General features: G+C 42.1%; 1 protein-coding gene across 8 annotated transcripts in view; it reads left to right on the top strand.

The window, feature by feature from the left end:
* Window positions 1–18,668, top strand: part of MYO1D (myosin ID) — a 361,374-nt gene that overhangs the window by 192,086 nt on the left and 150,620 nt on the right. For 5 of the 8 annotated variants that reach the window (XM_055577237.1, XM_055577238.1, XM_055577236.1 and 2 more), the window contains exons 17-18: window positions 12,838–13,061; window positions 17,788–17,932. In XM_055577237.1, the coding sequence (XP_055433212.1) occupies window positions 12,838–13,061; window positions 17,788–17,932 (369 nt within the window). Of the gene's footprint in view, window positions 1–1,311; window positions 4,151–8,245; window positions 8,349–12,837; window positions 13,062–17,787; window positions 17,933–18,668 lie in introns of those variants that run through there. The other 3 variants (XM_055577242.1, XM_055577243.1, XM_055577244.1) reach the window with 3 other exon arrangements.

Genomic DNA, 18,668 nt, shown 5'->3' with positions numbered 1-18,668 from the left:
AGCTCTTCAAATGGTGGAGTTTGGTAAGGAGTACTTAAATATGTGGCAGTTGGAAATGGGTAATGGCAGCAATTCTCCTTTAGAATTAGAATAGGTGCAATGATACTCCTAAAATGGTATTTTAAAAAGCAGAAACTACCAGAAGTGCCATACAGTAGGAGGTTGGTTAACTGAATTACATGCATGTTTCTTGCTGAGGACTGTGAGGCTGTTCAGAATCACATTATAAGAAGATATTTGATCACATGGGGAAATATGCTTGATGTATAACATAAAAAGCATTGCAAAGCACTTTATGATTATTATGTGTTCTCAATTTTGTGTCAAATATGTGTATAACCAAAGAAGAAAAATGAGTACATTTGACTGCACTCAATTTTTTTTAAAAAACAATTTCTCTATGGTAGTATATTATAAACAGTATCAAAAGATCAGTGGCATACTGGAAAAAATATTTAAAACACTAATAACAGAAGAATGGTTCCCTTAATTTATATAGAGCTTGTACAAATCAGTAAAAAAAAAAAAAAAAAAATCCAAAGAAAATGGATTGAAAAAAAGGGAAATATGCAGTTTATAAAAAGGAACTTAAATGGAAAACCAACAGGGGCCTACTGTAGAGCACAGGAAACTCGGCTCAATGTTATGTGGCAGCCTGGATGGGAGAGGAGTTTGGGGGAGAATGGAGTCTACCTGAAACTGTCACGACATTGTTAATCAGCTATACCCCAATATAAAATAAAAAGTTAAATAATTTCATTTTAACAAAACTATATTGTATTTATATTAGTTGGAAAATTATATTCCTGTTGATTCATTTTAAATCTGTTCCGACTTGATTGGTATATAATTAAGAAACTTCAGTCTTCAAATACTAAGTTATAAAACATTTCTTGGAAAATTAATAGATCAGGTACTAGAACTTTTCAGATCTGTTTCTGGATTTCCAGTAATATAGTGATAGCCATGTGCACAAATATAAAACCTCAACATCACTGAGAAAACCTAGCATTTTACTCTAGATTTTCCTCTGAATAGTAACATTTCTGTCTCATGCACAACATATTCTAGCAGGAGCTATTCATTATTCTGACCATGTGGTACCTACTATTACGATAAATCATGCACACAAACAGTGCAGTTGTATTCTCGTTTTTTCCCCCTCTTTGGCATTGAGTAATAACCAGGAGTGATCTTCGTAGTTATTTAATCATATCATGTTCAACTTGTGTACATTTGAACTGTTGAAAAAATATCTGTCCTTAGTAAGTGTTCTTCTTATCCTGTGATTCCTCCTTACGCTCATTACAGGCCAAGACAAAAAATGGAAAGAGGAAGCATATTTGATTTTTACTCAAGTCATCTGAAGGACCTTTTCCAGATTACTTCCTTCTCCCTAGATTCTGAAATTCCTCTCCAGAAAGCATCCTCACTCGTATCCCCATCGGTGTGGACACTGGGGACTAATGGCATATTTGGGGTACAGGGATACATTAAAAGAACCAGACTCAACAAAACGCTGCTGGCACCGTCACCCGTTGCCCGCAGCAAGAGCCAGGCTCCTTGCAAGACCTGCAAATATTAATTGCATCCCTGTGTAGAAGCAGTTTTAGGTCTGAAAAATGACTGTTTCTCAAAGCCAAGCATTTGCCAGCAAAATATAATGTTTGACTTCAAGAAACTTACGTCAGATGTATGGCCCTGCTTTTTTAATGTTGAATTATTAGAAAGAGAAACATAAAGCAGCAAGGTACGAAAATATGTCAAGTATAAGTGCTTCTAAAAACCTGTTTTTAATGTATGTCCAGAGTCTAGCATAAGGCCTGGTATATAATAATGGAATAATGTCTTCTCTCCCTAGTCTGAGGAGTAATCACAATAACCAGATGAAAATCAAAGGTACGGTTATCAGTGCCATGTGTGTGTGCGCTGTGGATCAGAAAGAACCTCTAACACTTTAAAAGTTTTGTTTGTTATCCGTAGCTGTTACAATAGAATACGAATGTGTGTTCTTATAAAGCATCTGAAGCCTGAAAAGTAGTATGCAGGGAACGCTGGCGTCTCCAGGGAAAGATTCTTCCCACTCCAACCCCAAACTCCAAGCCAGCCGGGGAGCTGTCCCTCTGGCAGTGCTGACTTCCTTGAAAGAGCCTCACTGTGATAGGAAGTCAAGCTTCGTTTCATGGAGATTTCCTTCGTTACATGTGGACTTTGACCAGATCTTACTTTTTAAGGGATTAGTTGTAGTTGTTTTCCAGCTATCTCCATAGGCATATGTAGTTTTCCCTAGAATATCATAGATGTTCCCGTTTTTTCCTGGTTCTCCTTATAGAAACCATTAAATACAGAAGGAATTTGGGAAATTCTTCTATTAATTGTTGTTGTTCAGTTCCTCAGTCATCTCTGACTCTTTGTGCCCTATGAACTGCAGCACACCAGGCTTCCCTGTCCTTCACCATCTCTCAGAGCTCTTATATTAATAGACCAAACAAATGTTCAGTAACTCTTATTATGACACTGTGGCATAAGGTGATGGCGTATCTTGATCCCCTTCAAAATGAATGAGTAGAAGGATTCTGTAATTAAATATGTTTTAAAATTTTGGTTGAACAAAGTTAGAATAGATTATTTACATAGAACTCCTCAGAGCTTTTAATGTATCAAATGTATGTTATGAATCTCTGAAAAGGAATTGCAGTATGCAACCTTCCTGAACTTACTGAAAATGGAACGCTTTTTTTTTCCCAGGGGGCATTTCAAAGGCCCTGTGTCCCCAAATTCACTTTTGAAACTCTATAAAAGAATGTTAGGGTGCACCTTTGGCTGGGCCTTTCAAATACCAGTTATTATCTGAGTTTTTGAGTGATCTAGGGAACCATTCAAAATTGAGATCATTTGCAAGCATCTGAAGCAAAGGTTACTAGGTGTTTTGTTTTGTTTTTTTTAAGGAATTTTGCATGTTCTAGATGCCAGACATAAAGGAAGAAAAGTCAGAACATTTGTTACATAAGATAAAAGCCCAGCCTGTCCCCTGACTGGTTCATGAGCCACCCCGTCTTGGACGACAGCGGCTCTGTGGGTGGAGAAAGCAGCAGGTGTCTTCACACAAGCCTAAAACAGACACCTCATTGGATCTGCTGAAATGCCTACACACTTGACCCATACCCTGAAGTTCTGTGTCAAAAAGCAGTTTTGAAATAGCCTTGACCTGAGCGATTTTGAAGATGAATTATCAACTTTGTGCCTCTTCTTTTAAGGAAAAAAAAAAAAAAAGATTTTAAACCAAAGAGAAGAAAGTAGCCACTTCAGTAAAGCTCCACAGACTGTTTACTTTTGAACAAAATTGAATCCTGAAAGGCCCATCAGAATGACTTAACCTGTTAGCTGAAATAATTTTGCTTTCAAAATAATTGCAATTTGAGTTTTGACAGAGTTAATGTTAAGCTAATCTTCTGACAGTAGTTGACTGGGGGGTTCAGTTGCTTCTTGAAGTTACAGTTACAAGGAGGTTATCAGACTACAGCATTGTTGTATTAGCAACAGTTGTGGGCACTAAAGAATCGCTGGGCTAATGGATCTGGGCAAGGCCATATAGAAAACATATGAGTCCCAAATGAAGGTTCACAAGACCAAAGTAAAGCTCAGGGGTGATCGTTTCTAAATCATACGCCCCTACACATACAGCTAAGTTCATCAGGATAATTTATAATGATCAGACTCACACATGCTCTTTTTTGGGGGGTGGGTATCTCTTTAGTTGAATGGTTTACATCTGTTTATTGACTGAAGATCTGGTTACTTCATCATTTCTTTTTAAATTTTCATTTTATACTGGAATATAGTTGATTTACAATGCTGTGTTAGTTTCAGGTGTATGGCAAGATGATTCGGTTATACACATACAGGTATCTATTCTTTTTCACATTCGTTTCTCATATAGGTCATTACAGAATTTTCAGAGTATTGATTAGAGCTCCCTGTGCTATACAGTCCGTTCTTGTTACCTATTTTATATATAGTAGTATGTATATGTTAGTCCCAAACTTGTTTTCTAAGTCTGTTTCTGTTTTGTAAATAAATCCATTTATATCATTTTTTTTAGATTCCACTTACATGTGGAATTAAAGTAATATCATATGGTATTTGTCTTTGACTTACTTCACTTGGTATATTTCATTATTGCTTAATTTGTCCCTTAAGTTATCTGAAAATGGTAACTTGTCTGTGAAACCAAGGAATTTTGTGTTAAAATTTATGCTAAGAAACTACAGATTATATTCACTGAGTCTTAGTTTTTTCTTCATACATATTAACTTGCTATTCTGATAAAAAAAAAAAGGGTACTCTAGCATTTTAAAAATAGCATATCAGATCTTTATTCATGTTATCCCTCATGGAGATATTTGAGTTGAAAAGGAACAACTCAGAAAATTTTTTCTTTGAATCTTCCTTTAAAATAACTCTTGGAGAGGCCAAGCCTTCATTAATCAATCATGAGATATTCCAAAATGGATGTCGTATTCTAAATATGATGGGGTGTATGGATACCAAAGACAGATTTTGTGTACCTTACAGTTTTCTCAAAGTTCAGCCTGGTACCTAAATAAATTCTCCTGTACCCCAACTCCTTAACACCCATAAACTGTTAGAGCTTGGCCAGAAAATCTATATGGAAGATAGAAATCGAAAGATGATTCTACCAAAAGTTGTCCCTAGGCATAGAGGGCCTGGGAAGCTTAGAAGCTGGAATTCTGAAGGATTCTGGTTATAGAAACCAAGAGAATATCCAATTCAGGGCAACAGGGAGCTATTTGAAGACAGCCCGAATGGTCCTAACACCCATAATGACTAGAAAACAAAAACATGAAGAACTAGAGAAAAACAGAAAGCTGATCTGTGTTTGTTTTTGAAGTTAAACTGAAGATATATAATTGACCTGCTTCTTAATAGAGTGTAACCTAGAATCCTGTATCTTTTGCAAAGTGTATCTTGTACTTTAATGACTCCCAGATGTTGCTTTGCAATGCCTGACCACCGCAGAAGTACGTGCCAGAGGAAAACATGGTAGAATCAAGATGGTATTATAAAACATCTGGTTAGACACGACAGACTGTGTTTATATCCACTCCCCCTCAGAACCCCTCAATCAGCAGTTAAGGGATGAAAATTGGAGAAACCCACAAGGACAAATACAACCATAGTGGAAACAACAGCAGACAAGAGGCATCAATGTAATTTTGGAAGTGAACATGTGGTTAGTCCCCCAGGCCAGTGGAGAAAGCTGCAATCTAAGTGTCTGCAGAGAAGAAGGCAGACAAGCAAGCCAGATCACCCAGCCGTGGGGCTGCAGGAAGATTCAGGGTGGGGAGGAACAGGTACCTCTGTAGGTAGGGGAGAGCGGTGGAGCTGAAAGGGGAGATTGGTTGAAACTCTAAGTGTGCGTGCTAAGTCACTTCAGTTGTGTCTGACTCTGCGACCCCATGGACTGTAGCCCACCAGGCTCCTCTGTCCATGGAACTCTCCAGGCAAGAATACTGGAGTGGGTTGCCACGCCCTCCTCCAGGAGATCTTCCCAACCCAGGGATCAAGCCCTCATCTCTTACATTTCCTGCATCAGTAGGCAGGTTCTTTACCACTAGCTCCACCTGGGAAACTATATAAAAGAGCAGTTATATACCCAGGCCTCCCAGCCTCACAAAGCTGAGGGCTGCCTTAGTCTCATTTTGATAGAAGATAAGAAATTTACTCTGAAGAAACTGAACCAGAAAAGCTCTGGCTTAGGGATACCAGGAACCAGTGGAGAGGGGTTATGCACCATATTGAAACCAAGTAAATTACGTGAAAGTCTAGATACTAAAGATTCCCTCCAGTCCTCTTCACTCAGAATTCTGGGAGCAAAGAGAAAACGATTTAAAATACAGACGTTCCTGGGGTCCCCCACAGATGGTTGACCCCCACCTAATCACCCTGTAGTGAAGTCCACCACCCATATCCATACACACAGACACACACACATACACATACACCACATCTTCTTTATCCATTCATCTCTCGATGGACATTTGGATTGTTTCTGCGTCTTGGCTATTGTGAATAGTGCTAAGAGCAACGTGCTTTTAAGAGGGCTATTTGTAGAACAAGGTTGAGCTCTTAAAAGTGGGAAACATGATGATAAAAATGAAAGATTTAGTATCTGGCTTACAAGATGAAGTTGAAAACATTCAGTCACTCAAATACTACTGGGTGGCTCCTATGTCCTTGGCTCTGTCTGAGGCAGTAGAGATTCCTCGGTGAACAAAAGAGGCAAAGATCCTGGCCTAGCAGAGCTTAAATTCCTGTAGAGGGAGAGTATAAACAATACAATAATATGTAAGTTACAGATGTTGTAAAGAGTTAAGTGCTGGAGGCAAGAGAAAAAATAGAGCATGGGGCAGAGAATGGGGAGTGCCAAGGCCAGGGGCGGGGTCGGGGAGGTGTGGGGAGTAGGGGGTGGTGGGTGGTGCAGCAGAGACAAGAGGAATTTTTACATATAATGGTTAGGGCCTGGTTTATTGGGAAGGTGACATTTGCGCAGACTAGAGAGTGAGGAAGATAGCTAGGTGGTATCTGGAGGAAGATCCTTCCAGCAGAGGAGACAATTAGTGGAAAGGCCCTGAGACCGGAGGCTGGTGCAGGGCAGAGCAGGGTCCAGTGTGGTTGGAGTGAGCCAGGGAGAGGACAGTGGGAGGGGCTGCGTGGAGATTGTACCAGACCATGTGGGTCTTGTGGGCCACAGGAGGGACTTTGGCTTTCACTCTAGGCGAGACAGAGATGGAACACAATGGCAGTCTTACGCAGAGACGAGACACGATCTGACTTTGGTCCTAAAAGGATCACTTGGCTGCAAAATTGACATGTATACACTACTGATACTCTGTATAAAATGGCTAACCAATGAAAACCTACTGTATACCACAGGAAACTCGACTCCGGGCTCACTGCTGACCTAAAGGAGAAAGTGAAAGGTGCTCAGTCGTGTCTGACTCTTTGTGACTCCACAGACTATACAGCCCATTAATTTCTCCCGGCCAGGATACTGGAGTGGGTAGCCTTTCCCTTCTCCATGGGGGTCTTCTCAACCCAGGGATCGAACCCAGGCCTCCCACATTGTGGGCGGATTGTTTACCAGCTGAGCTATCAGGGAAGCCCAACCTAAATGGGAAGGAAATCCAAACAAGAGGGGATATATGTTTGCATATGACTGACTCACTTTGCTGTACCGTAGAAACTAATACAACATTGTAAAGCAAATATACTCCAATAAAATTTTGTTTTAAAAGGAAACAATAAATTTTTTAAAAAATGAAATTGTAGGGGGTCAAGGTACTGAAGAGAAGAATTGGGTCCAAAATTCGGTAGCAGGGATGTGCCCTGTAGCTCTAATGTTCTCTTCTTATATCTCAGTTGTACCTTCCAAGTTGGCCACTCTCTTCACCTCTGTCTTCAGTTCCACCTAAGAAATGACTTGCTTGCCCTCTCCTCTGTCAGTCTGCCTTCTGCCTTACAGCGTCTGATAACTTCCTCGCCAGGTCCCATCATATCTCCTTCAGCTTTCAGCTCCCCGTCTCTTGCATCCGATCCTAGAGCACACAGTATATGGTGGTTTCCACTTTTAGTGTTCATGTTGTTGATGAGACCCTCTCTGATTCCCTTGATTTTGCTGAACCTCTCCAGGCATATTCAAATGCTCATTAAGCATTTGCTTATTGAATATAACAGTTAATTTTCTCCTTTCTGACACTCCATCATCAGGCAAAGTCCTCTCTGGAGTCCTCTTTATATGACTTGAAGAACTCCACAGTTTAAGCTCTTTAAACAAAGAGGGAAATGGGAAAAATCTGTCTCATACCTTAAATTTCAACCTTCATACCCTTGATGAGAAAATTAACAACAGCCCTCCTCCCACACAAATGCAAACTTCTCTGGGAACATATTGGTTTAAACCAACTAGGCTTTGATTATAAGGAAAAATACATGAAATTTTTTTTTTTTTTTTTTGCATAGAATCATTTGCCTCTGTAGTGTCTCATTGCTACTTTTTCTCTGATGTTAGAAAAGTAAATAAAGCCTAAGGGACTTCTGATAAAGTTGATGGTATGACTGCAAGCTCATGAAATTCCTCTCCCCTAAATTTGCTGAAATTAACAAAAATGTAAAAGTAACACTTTAAAAGCTTATTATTAAAATGTTCATTTTGATCATAAAGGAGAACACACCATCAACCCTGAAAGCAAGAAAAGTTCCCAAGTTCATACTATAAACTTGAGAAGTGTTATCCGAAAAATGAAATTGGACCAAATTGAAAGACACTGCTAAAAAGAAATATATGTATTCTTCAAAGACAAGAATGAAATGTGGAAAAGTACAAGGAGGGAATTCTGAAAAGTCTCACTGTTTTTCAAGGCTCTGGCCTTATGTATAAGGGTTCCTGGAGAGAAGGGTTGGTACAACCACCTCCATCAGGAACCCTTTCTTCCATCAAGAGGACTGATCCCCACCCCAACCCCCACCAGGCGAGAAGAGTACATCAGTAAGTGGGCGAGACTTTGGTACGTCAGTAAGTGGGCATGAAAGAGGGGAAGCTTCTGCTGGGGGTAATTCTTACAGCCAAACCAAGGAAAAGCTTCACAAAACACGGGGAAAGACTGTATGTCCCCAGCCAAGCCAAAAGCCGATGATACCCCCCTTACTCATTGAAGCAAAGCTCCGACGCATTGATTTCATTCGTATTAAAAAAGAAGTCAGTGGTCATCCACAGCCCCAGCTCTCTCTCCACCAATCTTGGGCAGCCGAAAGCCCAGATAAGGCATATCAATCATGGACACCCAGTCCATGTTATCATTAGAAGAATAAAATAACACACCATCAAACACTATCCAGGGCAGATGGCATACTGAGGAGGAATGGTTCACATTCATCAGAGTTTCCAGGCCACACTGACTGGTGACCAAGGCAGAAAATCTGCACAAACAAGAAAAGAAAGTAGCACAGGGACTTGCCTGGTGGTCCAGTGGCTAAGACTCTGAGCTCCCAATGCCGGGGACCCAGGTTCGATCCCTGGCCAAGGAACTAGATCCCACATGTCACAGCCAAATAAATAAACCTGTGCAACCAAATAAATAAACAAATAAATGTTTAAAAGGAAAGAAAGTAGCACAGCCTCCTGAAGACAAGGCCTAGATTTCAAATAGTCCTACCAACCGATGCATACTGAGTTCCAGATACCCGCCAGACACTATTTTCAGTGTTCTGTGTATAGTGAAACCTTTACTCCTCACACCACTGCTACAAGATCAGCACCATCATCATCCACATCTTTTTTTATTTTTGGCTGTGCTGGGTCTTGGTTGCCGTGCTTGGACTTTCTCTAGTTGTGGTGAGCGGGGTCTGCTCTCCATTTGCGGTACCCAGGCTTCTCATTGCGGTAGTTTCTCTTGCTGCAGAGTACAGCCTCCAAAGCGTCGGCTCAGTAGTTGTGGCACATGGGCTTAGTTGCTCCGTGGCACGTGGGCTCTGCCCAGACCAGGGGTTGAACCCATATCCCCTGCATTGGCAGGCGGATTCTCAACCACTGGACCACCAGGGAAGTCCTATCATCCTCATCTTATGGATAAAAAAGTGAAGGCACAGAGGGATTGGGAAGTCTGCCCCAGTTCACCCAGCTGGCTGGAGTGCGCCAGGATTTTGACGCGGTCTGGTCTAGAGCCTGTTCTCCACTCCTCTGCCCTTATACCCCAGGAAACAAGTATTTTAGGCAACTGCTTTGTACTCTCAAGGAAATTAAAGAGAATAGAAATTTACTGGCCATGCATCCTTTTTTGGAAGCTATTGGAGGGAGGGAAACCAAGATGAAGACAGACGTTAAGTTCAAGAATCAGGGATCTAATGTGGAAGAGACCTTTAAAAGTCCCAGGATAGGAACTGTGGAGTGAGCTCAAAGAGCATAGGGACATAGGGAGCATCAAAGAAAAAACATTCTAGTGATGAGCTTGACAATTGGAAACATTGTTGCTGATCATTTGATGAGTCTGGTAGAACATTTGGAAAAATTAGCATAAGTATTTAGGAAATACGGCACATTTTAAAAAAACCAGACAGTTATTACCTGTAAAAGCAAGTTTATATAATAAAGTAAAGGAATGGTAGCCAATTATGCTCCTTAGCACAGTGATGAACCAAATTCATATATAACATATATTATGTATACATGTATTATATAGATTATTCATGCAACCTATAATATAGCTAACATAACATGTAACAGTATAAACACTTTAAAATTTTGATGTAATTACTGAGTGATAAAGGAATAGTAACAGTGATGATGAAAGAGCTAACTCACCAACTTTTGTAATTTGGATAGGGTCTAAAAAGATTCACCAAGAAATAACAGCCTATATGTATTATCTGTAAATACCAGAAGCAATTAGAATAGCTGGAATGGAATGACACTGTGAGCTGAGGCAGTGGGCTTAGGTGGGCAACTTTTTTTATAGTATTTTTGTGCTGTTTGATTTTTTAGCTACACAAAACCTAATTTAACCAAGACACAGATGAAATCTCCAAGACTGTCAAAAACAAACAAAAAACCCTACCCCTTAAAAAGCACTTACACATTTTTTTTTCATATTACTGAAGAGTCTAACCAAAAACATTTTAACAAAAATCTCTATAAAACACTTCTTAAAAATTAAAGATTGATTTCCTATATAGATGTAGCTCCAGGGAGTCTTAATATCCTTTCTCTTTAAAAAAAAAAAAAAAAAGGCAACAAACAGTATGAGAGTTTAAAAATGTGTTTTCTTTAAGCAATTGAATCACACACTTCCACCCTGTAATTGTACTCTTGGCTTTTCAAGATACTAAAGAAGGGACCTCTATTTTAGCACTTGGGTGGAGGCCTCACACGGCCACGTGTGTGATGGATTCAGCTACAGGAGAAAAGGCATCTTGGCACGCGCAGCCATGAGTCACTTCTCACTGCCTCTTTGTCTCGATATATTCTGCTTATACATGAGCTCCAGGTTCATCACAAATTGCTCCGGTCGTGTTTCCTCGCATGTCACAGTTTCTCTTGATCCGTTAGTTCCTCTCTGGGGTCTGTGAATGGCCTCCGCATGTTTGTGCAGCAGGCTGGAAAGGAGGGGCAGTGCAACCTCGTGGGATGTTTAGGAACCTTTGTGAAAACCAGCCTAAAATGGCTAAATGAAAGAGGCATTGGGGAGCTCTCCTTGGTGTTCTGGGGTGTCCTAATGGGAAGGAAATCTAAAAAAGAGCGGCTATATGGATACAATGGTTGATTCACTTTGCTCTGCAGCAAGGAATTACTATAACAAATTTTTTTTAATCACCTGGGGAAAAAAAATCGAGAAAGAAAACGGCATCACAGGACTTCCATGGTGGTGCCGTGGATAAGAATCCACCTGCCACTGCAGGGGACAAGGGTTCAATTCCTGGTCCAGGAAGATCCCACATGGCATGGAGCAACTAAACATGTGCACCACAGCTACTGAGCCCACGTGCTGCAACTGCTGAAGCCCGCACGGTCTGTCTACAGCCTGTGCTCCCAACAAGAGATGCCACCCCACTGAGAAGCCCACGCACCACAATGAGGAGGAGCCCCCCTCGCCACTAGACAGAAGGTGATGCAGCAATGAAGACCCAGCACAAACATACATAAATAAATACTATTTTTTGAAAAAGGCATCACCTAAGTTTTTCTGAGAGAAACTGGTGGCCACAGATGGGGATCTAAGAAGAAATAAAGAACCCTGAGCAATCCTGGAGAATTCATACTGTGTGGGCTTTGAATTAGAGGTTGAATTTCTTGGTCCTGAGAGTGCAGAGACAGGAAGGGAAATAGTACCATCAGCCTAAGAATTCAGACAGTCATTTAAGTAGCAGCAGTGAGTATCACCTGGACGCTGGTGGCAGTGTGTCGGAGGAGGTTACCCAAGAAAACAGTGAGGAAGTTTGGGGTCTTGGGACTCTAGTAGCAGAAAGGAAAAGAAAGCAATTTATACTGGAAATACTGCACAAGAAAAGATACATTTGGTAATAGCATAGTTAGGGGAAGAGTCACTGATGAAGAGTATACCAAATTTCTTTTTACTTGAGAGGTTGAGAAGGCTGGGATCCTGAGAAAAATATAAGTAAACTAGGACTTCACTATGCTTGGATAAAGCAGGCACTGAAATGTTTACGTATGGTCTGATTGATTTCTGAGCACTGCAAACATTGGACAAAGATTCATATGATATCATTCATCTGTTTTTTACCCTTTCCCCAGGAATACATCTAAATTCACAGGAGTTTACATAACACCCAGGGAGGGGGGCTGCACAGACCGTGAATAAATCAGTTCATCCCTCCACTGCAACATTATAGTAGCAGTCAATGTGTGTAGTCTGTGCAAAGCTAGGTTTCATAAAAGAACTGTGGATGTTGATGGCTTTGGGTTCTGACTCATCTTGCTTCCTTTCAACATTCTTAAAATATTTATCCAAGGATAATGGTATTTTGGCTTTCTTCTTTTCGTGACCTTAGAGTTAGAACGGGGCCCTGCTTCAGACTCCACACACTTCTTTGTTGACAATGAACCCCCTAGACTCTGAGTCAAAATGACAGGTGTGCCTCCTGGCGCCACCTCATGGTGGCAGGCAGAATTGACATGCTTCGGCTTGGGCTGATTTTATGATGTATGCAAATTTCCAGGTTGAGCATCTAAGTAAAGGAGCGTCTGTGATTTCAAAGTGATCCAGCAACATCTTCCTTTTTTTATTTTCCTCGATCATGAAGGTGTGGCGGGGCACCCTGGCCCGCATGCGGTACAAGAGGACCAAAGCCGCGCTGACAGTTATCAGATACTACCGTCGCTACAAGGTCAAGTCCTACATCCACGAGGTGGCCAGACGCTTCCACGGCATCAAGACCATGAGGGACTACGGCAAGCATGTGCAGTGGCCAACCCCGCCGAAAGTTCTTCACCGTTTCGAGGAGGTCCTACAGGCAATTTTTAATAGGTAAGAACCTGTTGATATGTGCAGCGTCCGTGTATGGCAGTACACTTACTAGATAAAGTTACAAACCTGAGACCATGACATTAGCTCTGCTATTTGCTATAGGACATTGGTTTTTCCCAGGTGGCTCAGACGGTAAACAATCTGCCTGCAATGCAGGAGACCCAGGTTTGATCCCTGGGTGGGGAATATCCCCTGGAGGGGAGGGTATGGCAACCCCCTCCAGTATTCTTGCCTGGAAAACCCCATGGACAGAGGATCCTGGAGGGCAGTTCACGGGGTCACAAAGAGTTGGATACAACTGAGCAACTAACACTTCCATTGGCTTTTACCTTGTGTCTCCACCTTCATGATTTCACTGTCAAAGGGCATCTGCTTACCCCTCAAAAAATAGAACCGTCTACGTATTTTTCCTGTAGCAGTAGTCAGTAGTAGGCCACAAGGCCCAGGTCAAGCCATATTTAAGATAAGCTATTAGCATGATGTCTCTGCTTTCTTTTATCTTTTGCTCTTAGAATTACCACATATCACTCACACTAGGAAGTCTGTTATCCTTTCAGAGCAGTGGTTCTCTGTCCACACCTGACATTCACAAAGAGTTTGTAAAACACACCGAGGCCCAGGTCTCACTTCTGAAAAGTCCTGTTTAATGGTGCTGGGGAGCACAGCCCAAGTGGAGGTCGTGGGTGATTTTAAAAGAAAGAAAACACTGTTATACAGCAAGCTATTTTTAAAAACAAATAAGTAAATAAATTAATTAACGTCCATGTCACATTTGATACCTTCCCAGCTAATCTTCATTTTTTTATAAACTGCCCTGAATCTGACTTTGTAGTTATTCATAGCTCCTTTCTTCTTGTTTTTTTAAGCTTGTTTGTTGCCAGCATGCACCGGCTATGTTTAGCTATGTCTTACATACAGCATCTAGTCACATAAACTAGGTTGTATGTATGTGTTTAGTCCCTAAGATGCATCTGACTCTTTGCAACCCCGTGCACTGTGGCCCTCCAGGCTCCTCTGTCCATGGGATTGTCCAGGCAAGAGTACTGGAGTGGGTTGCCAGTTCCTTTTCTAGAAGATCTGCCTGACCCAGGGATTGAGCCTGAATCTCCTGCAATGCAGGTAGATTCTTTACCTCTTGAGCCATTGTTGTTCAGTCCCTAAATTGTATCCTACTCTTTGTGACCCCACGGACTGCAGCACGCCAGGCTTCCCTGTCCTTCACTATCTTCCAGAGTTTCCTCAGACTCGTGTCCATTGAGTCAATGATGCTATCCAGCCAGTTTATCCTCTGAGCCTCTGGGGAAGCCCTATAAACTAAACTGTGCTAAATCGCTTCAGTCATGTCTGACTCTCTGCAACCCTATGGACTATAGCATGCCAGGCTCCTCTAAGCTAATGGTTCTCGAATATGGTCATTTGGCATCATGGTATTCTACCAAGTACACCATGAACTGATTGATGTGTTGAATGTAAACTGGTGGCAGATATCAAAAGATTTTTTTTAAAAAAAAGGGAGGAAAGCTCTTTAATATGTATCTCATTTGCTATCAGAAAAAAAAAAAAAGGTTTGTTCATACAAAGAAAAAAATAAAACAGTAGAAAATTAATGAACGCAAAAGAACCTCAACCCTCCACTGTCCAGTGTGACCCATAAATGTCAGCTGTAAAGCTCGGCAGAGCCTTCTTAGTGTGCAGATTCATTTTTTCCATGAATTATATGATCTGTCACCTGCACTTTTTACATAATCTAAAAAGTAAGGAAGCAATACCTGAATACATGTCATTTTTTAAGGGACATAATATAGAATTTTATAGGATATAAGGTGAAATCCTCCACACCGTCTCTTGTCTTTTCTTTCTTTCCCCTAAGATAAGCGCTCATTAACAATTAGTTTGTACCCTTCTAAATCTTTGTCTATACATTTACAAGCATATAATGCCCATGTAAGAGAAGTATGATATAGTGGTTAAGAATGCGAACGCTGGAATCTGGCTGCCACTGACCAGCTGTGTAACCTTGGACAAATGTATTAACCTCTCTGTGCCTCTGTTTTCTTATCTGGAAAAGGGCCATTATCATAGCACCCACTCACAGGGCTCTGAAAGGATTATGAGTAAATAGATATAAAGCATTTCAGATAGTGCCTGCACATGGTAAGTGCTGTGGAAATGTTTGCTCATGCTATCTGGGTTTCTTTCCCTCTCTTTCCTTCCACAGTTCAGTTCAGTTCAGTCACTCAGTCTTGTCCGACTCTTTGCGACCCCGTGGACTGCAGCACGCCAGCCCTCCCTGTCCATCACCAACTCCCGGAGTTTACTCAAACTCACGTCCATTGAGTCAGTGATGCCATCCAACCATCTCATCCTCTGTCGTCCCTTCTCCTCCTGCCTTCAGTCTTTCCCAGCATCAGGGTCTTTTCCAATGAGATGGCTCTTCCCATTAGGTGGCCAAAGTATAGGAGTTTCAGCTTCAGCATCAGCCCTTCCAATGAATATTCAGGACTGATTTCCTTTAGGATGGACTGGTTGGATCTCCTTGCAGTCCAAAGGACTCTCAAGAGTCTTCTCCAACACCACAGTTCAAAAGCATCAATTCTTCTGTGCTCAGCTTTCTTTATAAGCAGGAATCTATGTGTGGCTGTATGACTTTACTTAAAAATAAGTCTTGGAGACCTGTCCTTCACAGTAAATAAAGATCTATGTTATAATTTTAGCGGCTGCAAAGAATTATTGATTTTGGTAATGTTGCAGTGTAGACTGTACAGTCTTCTTTTTTAAGGCTTGGAGGTTTTATGTATGGCCTAGAATTGATTATTTTGTGTAAAATTCAGTTGATTTACTCAGCAAATATTTACTCAGCACCTGCTGTGTCAGAGCCACTGACCTAGGTTTCATGGATACAGTGATAAATAAGAAAGCTGTGAAAGACCGTCCCCAGCCTTCTTAGGACTTACAGTCAACGAGCATTTTGAAAATAATACATCTGCTCTGTGTGTTGATTGTACACACACACACACACACACACACACGCACACTGAATGAGTCTTGGCAGTTGGATTAATCTGGTTTAAAGGCACTCTTTTCCTGTAAAGGGCCAGGTAGTAAATATTTTAGGGCTTATGGGCTCCACATGGTCTTTGTCACATAGTTTTGTTTTATTGAACACGTAAAAACTATTCTTAGCTCCATGGGTGAGATTTGGCACAGGCTGTGGATTTCCAGCCCCTGGTCTCATTGCTGCATGGTATGTAACTGATCCTTGCACTTTTGATCTGTAGAATCCTGAGAGAAGTGTGTTCAAGGATTTTGCTCTGAATCACGGGGCCTTGTTTTCTTATAACATCTCCGTGCATCTAGCTTCGGCCCCCCTGTCATTCCTCACAGCAGTTCTTTTTCATCCTGGGAAGGCCGGGTGCCTTCCTCACGCCCAGCTTCTTCCTGGGGTCAAGGCTGCTGAGCTTGCCGGCAGCAGCTGTCGTCCGCTGCATGTGTTTAGGAGATGGAGGTTTGCTTGATCAGGAGGAGAAGTGTGTGCTCATCCCCTGCCCCGCCCGCCTACCCCCCAGGTTGGGTGGGTCAGATCTGAATTCCCCAGCACAGCTCTTTGCCACAGGCCCCTGGGGTCAGTCCGTGGTGGACCCGGTCCTGGGCCACAGTGGGCAGTGAAGAGAGGACAGACTGACCCGACACATGGCCTCCATGGCACTGTGGGTTCTGGCCCCAGCTCTCTCCTGACACCCCCTCTTCGGTCCCCCTCCCGCAGGTTCCTGCTCCGGCTCACAGGACTCCTTGCTGTTCCCCTCAGACACCAAGCCAGCTCACACATTAGAATCTTGGCGCTCACTGTTTTCTCGTCCTAAACACTCTTGCCCAAGCATCCATACAGCGGGCCCCGCCACTTCCTGCTCCTCTGTCCTTGTCAGGGTGCCTTCCAGCCCAGCCTCGGAGTCTGACGCCTGCTCTCCGCTCCTTCCCTCTGTTGCACTCCTCTCCCCGGTTCCTTGTCGTATTTTCTTTCATAGCCCTGATCCCATCATCCACACTGGGTGTTTACTCACTCGCTTATTTCTCGTCTGCCTCTGCTTTCTGGGGCTTCCTGGTGGCTCCGTGGTCAAGAACCTGCCTGCCAGTGCAGGAGACATAAGAGACGTGGGCTCGATCCCCAGGTCAGGAAGACCCCTGGAGGAGGGCATGGTAACCCACTCCAGTATTCTTGCCTGGAGAACCCCATGGACAGCGGATTCTGGTGGGCTACAATCCATGGGCTCACAAAGAGTCGGACATAACTGAGCAACTAACACTAAACTCTGCTTTCTAGAACATCAGCACCTAGCAGAAAGGGTCTTCGTCTATCTGTTTACACCTGTGCCTCCGCTCCCTAGAACAGCATCTGAAGTTTAGTAAGTGCCTAGAAAACATTTGATGAGTGAATGATTGATGGGGCCAGAGTTCTTATGCCCTAACTATAGATATTAAGAGAGTCCATGTATCACTAAGTTTTGGTTGCTTCCAAAACATGCAAATAGCAAAGGAAGTTTTACAAAAATCTCTGTCCACATAAAACTGTTATGTCTTTTAACACATTCTATGTATATTTTGGAGGGTTTTGTTTTTTTTTTTCAGGGTGATGTGGAAGTAATTCTACTTAAAGGCAGCTTCAGTTATTTTTGAGAATGAATAGGATGGTATTTTTAAAGTCTAAAACATTTTGTTTGTTTACTTATAGGTGGAGAGCATCCCAACTTATCAAGACCATACCTGCTTCAGACTTGCCTCAAGTGAGGGCAAAGGTTGCAGCCGTGGAAATGTTGAAGGGTCAAAGGGCTGACCTTGGGCTCCAGAGAGCCTGGGAGGGCAACTATCTTGCTTCGGTAAGTCCAGGAGAACAAAGTGGAATCTACTTCCGCTCCTTTAACAAAGAAAGAGAAGACGTTTTCTCCAGGAATTTATAGAAAGACTAAGACACCTTCAGAAGCTAAATCTTATGGGAGATACTAAACTAAAAGACTGTACTGCTTCTAAGTGTACCACGTGGGTATTTCCCTCACTTTAAAGAGAGCTATCAGGACCTCCCTGGTGGTCCAGTGGTAGAGAATCTCCCTTGCAATGCAGGTGACACTGGTTTGATCCTTGGTTGGGGAAGTAAGATCCCACGTGCCTCGGGAACTAAGCCCTGAGCCACAATAATTGAGACCGTGCTCTAGAGCCTGTGAGCCACAACTAAAAGCTGATGCAGCCAAATAAATAAATATTAAACCAGAAGGAGAGAGAGAGTGTTCTCTGCCTTCCATCCGTATGAATTAGGTACATTGAATAACGTGGCTTTGATCATTTAAACCTTCTCTTGCATAGTTCAGCAACTATTTTTAATTACCCACCTTTGTATCAGTTATTCCCAGCGCTGTATTTCATCCTCTCTCCCATTCTTGATTTTTAAAATATTCTAGGATCTTTGGTGTTAGAATAACCCTTTAGTAGCTTATCATCTGGGATGGGGAGGTGAAAAGGACCTGTGTGAAAATACATGAGCAGAATTATAAAGCAGTAACAGATGATGTTTTCATCTAAAATGTTAAGCACACGCCTTTTACCACGTTTCCTGTCTCT

This window comes from Bubalus kerabau, chromosome 4 (assembly GCF_029407905.1).
Source record: "Bubalus kerabau isolate K-KA32 ecotype Philippines breed swamp buffalo chromosome 4, PCC_UOA_SB_1v2, whole genome shotgun sequence".
Classification (NCBI taxonomy): Eukaryota; Metazoa; Chordata; class Mammalia; order Artiodactyla; family Bovidae; genus Bubalus; species Bubalus kerabau.
Note: the sequence above shows the minus strand (reverse complement) of the source record. Positions and strands in the feature narration are given on the sequence as shown.